Below are 7,717 nucleotides of genomic sequence, written 5' to 3'. Positions count from 1 at the left end.
ATGGGAGGGATATGTTACCTGAAAACGAGCTGTTATTGGCAGAGAGGTTTGGAACTCTCTTTGTTATTGGTCTGAAATGTCAGGCTATCTTTTCAAACAGCTCTTACACTAAAAGGGCATTATCATCATTTTCACAATTTCACAGTATTATTTCAACCTCATAGTGTGGAAATAGCATATAAACACAGGGAAATCAGGTATTTGACTACACTGGCCATTTAAAACAGCCTAGCTCTAACTTTTCTCTATTTTTCCCCCTTTTACATTGAAAGATGTGAAGATAAAGCGAGGGATACTTGCAGAAGTTCCCCCCGCAGGCGAAACCCTAATTTAAAGTCCCCAGGTCCTTCACATTATGTTTGTGAATGTAGAACACGCCATTGAGGATATCGGCCTTTGAGTAATGACCTGACGGATTAGGGCTATTTCCCCTGGGCCAGAGGGCCTTCCTCCACAGTGCTGTGCTTTGCTGAGGAGCTTTTCCACCCAAAGTTGATATACAGTACATGCACCAAAAATATATTAAACATGCTCCACATTTTACCAGTATTTTCCAGTTTTAAGATGTTGCAATGCTAACCATGTCCTATAAATTTGTTTTTTATGCCAATGCTGCAAATCTATTTTAGATACTTCCATGTTCATTTTAGACATTGATTTAGCTGAGATTCCACTTCTCAGCATCTGAGCAAGCATATAGTTTTTTGCACATACTTTTCATCCGCTGCACCAAAATGTTTTATCCTAGTTTTTAAAGGACTCTTCAAGTGCAAGTGACCAATTTTTTAAAAACAAACTTGCAGGAGTCAACATCGGGTTTTTAAGCTGTACAGGGAGGCAGAAGCTGCTATATCATATCAAACTGTCATTCTGTACTACATGAAGCTTTGAATGGTGGAGCAGAAACATGAAAAACAACATTTGTCTTCTTGACCCAAAATACCTTGACCTTAGCCTAGATGCAAGAATTTACATTTGCTGATGAACTTCTTACTGCAAATTAAATTCACATGGACATTTTAAGATATGGCACCACAAGGGTGCATGCTCAGCCCACTCCTGTACTCCCTGTTCACCCATGACTGCGTGGCAACGCACGCCTCCAACTCAATCATCAAGTTTGCAGAAGACACAACAGTAGTAGGCCTGATTACCAACAATGACGAGACAGCCTACAGGGAGGAGGTGAGGGCCCTGGGAGTGTGGTGCCTGGAAAATAACCTCTCACTCAACATCAACAAAACAAAGGAGCTGATCGTGGACTTCAGGAAACAGCAGAGGGACCACGCCCCTATCCACATCGACGGGACTGCAGTGGAGAAGATGGGAAGCATCAAGTTCCTCAGCGTACACATCACTGACGATCTGAAATGGTCCACCCACACAGACAGTGTGGTGAAGAAGGCGCAACAGCGCCTCTTCAACCTCAGGATTATACCCTTTTGATCACACTGGTATTCCTCATTGGTAGAATCATCTGAGAATTTGATTGCATAAGTGTTTTGGAACAGTTGCTCTGTAGCTCAGCTGGAACAGCCGTGCTCTGTAGCTCAGCTGGTAGAGCACGGCGCTTGTAACGCCAAGGTAGTGGGTTCGATCCCCGGGACCACCCATACACAAAAAAAAAAAATGTATGCACGCATGACTGTAAGTCGCTTTGGATAAAAGCGTCTGCTAAATGGCATATTATATTATTATATTATTATATTATATTATATTATATATATTATATATTATATTATAAACAGCTCCCTCCAATGTGAAAACCTGACTAAAATATTGAGACTCAAGGTTATAGCACAATCTGACAGTGCTGAAAGATGCTGTGGACCAGCTCTGCACCGAGGTGTTTATCTGTGTTAATGATAAAAGCCATCTGTACTCACTGTACCATGCAAACCATCCACAATTTAGAGTGTATGGGTAATGCATTATTCTATTTATATTTGACTGCTGATTCATTCATACATTTTTATGTAGACATTTTGTGCAGGATAATCCCCTCTTCTGAGAGAGTCCGTAATTGCCTGTAGCCACAGATCTACAACAATAATAATTTGGTGGGTGCTTATAATTGTTTGTCCTATTTGTTTTTCATATCCCAACTCCCCCTGAGACACCCTACGAGAGTGGGATCACAGGTTACCCTATCCCAATCCTAGCCTTATCATTTCGGTTGAAACCACTGGCATTAGATCTAGTGAAATGAAATAGGCTACTTCATGCCGCCATATTGTTCTATAATAGCGTTATACATTACGTTTTTACACACAATGTGCTATATGCTACAGAATTTGTTGTTTGACGTCAGTCAAATGTAGGCTACTTTTCAATAAAAGGTTGTGAGCTTAATCAGAAAATGCCTCTAAGGTTAAAATATATTTAACGGGCTTAGGCTACAGTAATATGCTAAACTCATGGTTAACTCATAAAGATACGTATTTTGTAAGAACACATCCATCTATTGATCTGTAGCCTATGAACAGTCAGGAAAGTGTGGCAGGATGCCACCTGGACGACGTCCATGAAAACCACGCCTGTCCCAAACCCTTCGCCGCTTCTAAATCCATCGACCTTATTCTCCAATCTTTCTGGAAGGACGAAGTCAGGGTGGACGATACCAGAATGGCAAGCTAAATTATCTATAAGAAACCGTTATACCTCCTGAGTAGTTTTAGGCTAGGTTCTGTATTTATTTATAGTCATTAAAATATTAGCTACACCTGTGCTCGAGACATGTAGGCTGGCTAACATATCCCAGGCTTTGAATTGAACTTGCTGGTGATGATGCTCGTGGATCATGACTGTTCTGGGACTGATGTTCGGTTGGTTCGTCAGCTCAACAAGGGTATGAGGATTCAACCAGGGATGTGCAGCGGAGGGACCGAGCAGCAACGGGGATGTAAAACTGGAGACGTCAACGAAAATATTGTTTGTCTGCAATCTCAGGATGAAACGGGACGGGTGTGTCCTGGAAGCCCAGCACTAGCGACAGACACGCGGCTATCCTCCTGTTCCACAGCAGGTAAAGTCCAAAGAAAGCATTGTATATTTATTCTATAAGGTTTTCAAAGTAGGCTACAAGAGATGAATGAAGACAAACGAATAATGTATCCCCTTCACACAGGAGCGCTTATATCTGATTCTGAAGTGTTGGTGCATGTGTGGTGATACAATGTAGCTAAGTTTACAGTGCGCATACAATTTACACTAACATCCCACATTAACTTTAAATTAACAATTTAAGAGCAGCCATAAGAAAGCACATAGATGCTTAATATAAATCATGTATAGTCCTGATGTAGCCTACATGTGATTGTTTTTCTATAGGCCCCACTCTGAGAGTTATTAAACATGACATTTTTTATTTCCCTTGATGACCCAGATTTAATTGGTTATTTCTCAGCTCATCAGCCATAGGTTTCAGGGTTGATTTTTCATTTGACTGGGTGACCCTCATAATCTTAGCCAGCAAAGCTGCTCCCTATTCACATTCATCCATTATGGAGAGTCATTGACATGCATGCACACCAGTATTCCAATATGACACCAAGTGTGGAAATACAAGATGTGAGTCTTTTAAACCTTTTGCATCATGTTATCTGAAGTAGGCCTAAGTAATTGTTTGTAAATGTTGGCACCCTTTCCCCTCAATATAATTAGCGAAGTTTCCAAAATGTGAATGCATTTTTGCTAATAAATGACTATTGCATCTTTTGAGCAGTCTGACTCAACATAGGTCTTGTAGTGGACGTGGAGACAGTATTGCATTTTAGGACCAATTGAGTGTGCCTTTACTTTAGACACATGTTGGATAGTTAGGCAAAATGTTTTCAGAGTGGCGACAACAAACATCCCCCTGAATGAAATAAATGTATCTCTGAGTACAGTATAGATTATATTGCAGCACTTTCCCCATCCCAGACACAAAAGTCTGTCCAAAAAATAGACGTTATTTATTTAATAAGCTTCAGCAGCCTCTGGCAAGATTTAGCTCCTCCATAAAAGCGAATCGAACCAATGGGGGTGTTTTTGTCTTCTGCTCTAAAACACAAAAATGTCCTCCAAGAAACGCTGAAGCTGTAAATTGACTACTGTGTGTGACCTTGCATGATTTTTTCTGCGATAAATCCAGGTTATCTGGGGTGAATGAAAATGTCCTTGAAGGTTGAGTGTGATGTGAGAGTAGCTCTGTTCAAGGGGAACCAATGATGATGTTGTCTTTCCAGACCGTGAACCAAGCAGTGGCAGTTACAACGTCTCCACTGGAACTGGAACCTTTTACAGCTGCGTCAGTCAGATCACCATCGGTAATTGCACTTTACAGAATGTCTTACCCTATATCCAAAAGAGACCGCAAGGGGAGGCTATTGTCACGATCGTTATATGGAGTAGACCAATGCGCAGCGTTAGTTGCAAACATATTATTTATTTAATGAATGCACGAACAAAACAACAAAACGAAAACGTGACGTCCTCGGTATAACACAACCGACACGGCAACAAACCAAAACGGAACAAGATCCCACAAACACAAAGGGAAAACCGACAGTTGAAATATGGCTCCCAATCAGAGACAACCAGCAACAGCTGACACTCGTTGCCTCTGATTGGGAGCCACTCTGGCCAACATAGAAATAGCACCCATAGAATACACCATAGAACAAAAACACATAGAACTTACACACCCTGGCTCAACATATAGAGTCCCCAGAGCCAGGGTGTGACAGTACCACCCCCCCAAAGGCGCGGACTGCGACCGCGCCTGAACATCAACAAACCAGGGGAGGGCTGGGTGGGCATTCCTCCTCGGAGGCGGTTCCGGCTCCGGGCTAGACCACCACCCTCTAATAATCCCCCCGTAGCGCCCCTGGTCCGGTCTGGCCCCGCTGGCTGGAGCTGAACTGGACATCGTAGGAGCGGATAGCTTCAGCTCCGGTGTGGAGCAGCTGACCGGTACCTGACCAGGCACCGGTGACCCAGGCACGGGTTGTGCCGGACTGACGACGCACACCCCTGGCTTGGTGCGTGGAGCAGGAACGGGCCGGACCGGGCTGACGATGCGCACCCCTGGCTTGGTGCGTGGAGCAGCTACAGGCCGGACCGGGCTGACGATGCGCACCCCTGGCTTGGTGCGTGGAGCAGCAACGGGCCGGACCGGGCTGACAATGCGCACCCCTGGCTTGGTGCGTGGAGCTGGAACGGGCCTTACCGGGCTGACGACTCGCACCCCTGGCTTGGTGCGTGGAGCAGCAACGGGCCGGACCGGGCTGACGATGCGCACCCCTGGCTTGGTGCGTGGAGCCGGAACGGGCCTTACCGGGCTGACGACTCGCACCCCTGGCTTGGTGCGTGGAGCAGCAACGGGCCGGACCGGGCTGACGATGCGCACCCCTGGCTTGGTGCGTGGAGCAGGAACGGGCCTTACCAGGCTGACGTCTTGCACCCCTGGCTTGGTGCGAGTAGCAGGAACAGGCCGGGCCGGGCCGGCGACGCGCACCGTAGGCTTGGTGCGAGTGGCAGGAACAGGCCGGGCCGGGCCGGCGACGCGCACCGTAGGCTTGGTGCGAGTGGCAGGAACAGGCCGGGCCGGGCCGGCGACGCACACCGTAGGCTTGGTGCGAGTGGCAGGAACAGGCCGGGCCGGGCCGGCGACGCGCACCGTAGGCTTGGTGCGAGTGGCAGGAACAGGCCGGGCCGGGCCGGCGACGCGCACCGTAGGCTTGGTGCGAGTGGCAGGAACAGGCCGGGCCGGGCTGGCGACGCGCACCGTAGGCTTGGTGCGAGTGGCAGGAACAGGCCGGGCCGGGCTGGCAACGCGCACCGTACACTTGGTGCGAGGAGCAGGAACAGGCCGGGCCGGGCTGGCGACGCGCACCGTACACTTGGTGCCAGGGGCAGGAACAGGCCAGACCGTACTGGGAACACACACCACTGGCCTTAAACGGGAATCAGGAACGGGCCGGACCGGACTGGCAATACACCTCAGTACCTCTCGCCGCGCCTCTACATCTTCCTTCCCTCCTCTCACCAATGGCTCCCGTAACCTGGTGGCCTTCTGAATTCGCCCCTTGTCTGCCTCCGTCAGCCCCGTCGTCCATGCCCTGTGCCCCCCCCTAAATTTTTTTTGGGGTTGCCTCTCGTCCGTCCGACGACGACACTGATTACGCCGTTGCTCCTCTCTCCGTCGCACCTCTACCGTCTCCTTCCATGGCCGGCGATCCATCCCGGCCTGGATTTCCTCCCAGGTCCAGGACCCCTGCCCGTCCAAGATCTGCTCCCACGTCCAGGCTGCCTGCTCCTGGACACGCTGCTTGGTCCAGTGTTGGTGGGATCTTCTGTCACGATCGTTATATGGAGTAGACCAATGCGCAGCGTTAGTTGCAAACATATTATTTATTTAATGAATGCACGAACAAAACAACAAAACGAAAACGTGACGTCCTCGGTATAACACAACCGACACGGCAACAAACCAAAACGGAACAAGATCCCACAAACACAAAGGGAAAACAGACAGTTGAAATATGGCTCCCAATCAGAGACAACCAGCAACAGCTGACACTCGTTGCCTCTGATTGGGAGCCACTCTGGCCAACATAGAAATAGCACCCATAGAATACACCATAGAACAAAAACACATAGAACTTACACACCCTGGCTCAACATATAGAGTCCCCAGAGCCAGGGTGTGACAGCTATATTTGGTTTGGTGGGAAAAAGTCACGCTGAAACTTTCAGAAATGTGTGGAAAATAGACCCTGTGTGAAAACGGTGACCAAGCCAAGAAATCAACCAAAAATAAGTCTATCCTTTATCAGGTAGAAGTACACAAGAGCCAATATCATGCATCTTTTATACCTGCACATGAACAATTCCTCAGGTGCTGTATGTGGAGTTCTTGACAATGAAATTGATATAGAGTAGCCTAGATAAAAAGCTAATGTTAATGGCTGCATGGATGAGTTTTTGACCAAGCACAAGTCGTTCACAGATTGATCATTCTAAATGTAGCCCACATGCTTTACCTTGAGACAAATCAATAGCCTTCCTCAAAAAGCTACCTTCAGAGGAGTCAATATACCGCCTGGACGAGCGTGATTTAAAAGCTTTCCCCATTGTTTGGCCAGAATAGGGTAATCAGCATTAGTATGGGTCCCCTAAAGCACTAATGGAAGATCAGTCTCCCCTAATTCAACCCTAACGGTTTGTTCTAGTCTTTACTGTAGTAAGTGCTGTTGAATATTGGAAATGAATAAGCGTATTATAACCATGGACAATTCCTGGATTACAAGCAAATGGTGTTCTAAAGTGATGATCTACATCTAATCAAATTTATTGAATTGATTTATTGATGCAGAATATTAGCCTGGTCAAACATACTGACTGCTGCACTCACCATTGTTTGACTTCACTTATTGACCAGGCCAGCTGATCACAGCCCATGATGAATCCAGATACACTTCTATTTTACTGTAAACAAATTGACAACAGACTTTCAGCATGGGCTATGAGGTCGAAGGAGTTGTCCGTAGAGCTCAGAGACAGGATTGTGTCGAGGCACAGATCTGGGGAAGGGTACCAACACATTTCTGTAGCATTGAAGGTCCCCAAGAACACAGTGGCCTCCATCATTCTTAAACGGAAGAAGTTTGGAACCACCAAGACACTTCCTAGAGCTGGCCACCCGGCCAAACTTAGCAATCGGGGGAGAAGG

At 47.0% G+C, this 7,717-nt stretch overlaps 1 protein-coding gene across 2 annotated transcripts in view; it reads left to right on the top strand.

Annotated features, from left to right (window-relative positions):
• The first annotated feature begins 2,550 nt into the window (after positions 1-2,550).
• Positions 2,551-7,717, top strand: part of LOC121543963 (anoctamin-4-like) — a 52,198-nt gene continuing 47,031 nt past the window's right edge. Inside the window, exons 1-2 of one of the 2 annotated variants that reach the window (XM_045208860.1) lie at positions 2,551-3,025; positions 4,230-4,310. In XM_045208860.1, coding sequence (XP_045064795.1) covers positions 2,785-3,025; positions 4,230-4,310 — 322 coding nt within the window. In that variant the 5' untranslated portion in view covers positions 2,551-2,784. The remainder of the gene's footprint in view (positions 3,026-4,229; positions 4,311-7,717) is intronic. The other variant, XM_045208861.1, reaches the window with a different exon arrangement.

The sequence above is a fragment of the Coregonus clupeaformis genome, chromosome 28 (assembly GCF_020615455.1).
Source record: "Coregonus clupeaformis isolate EN_2021a chromosome 28, ASM2061545v1, whole genome shotgun sequence".
In the NCBI taxonomy this organism is placed as follows: Eukaryota; Metazoa; Chordata; class Actinopteri; order Salmoniformes; family Salmonidae; genus Coregonus; species Coregonus clupeaformis.
The sequence above is the reverse complement of the archived record's forward strand: the minus strand, read 5'-3'. Positions and strand labels throughout refer to the sequence as shown.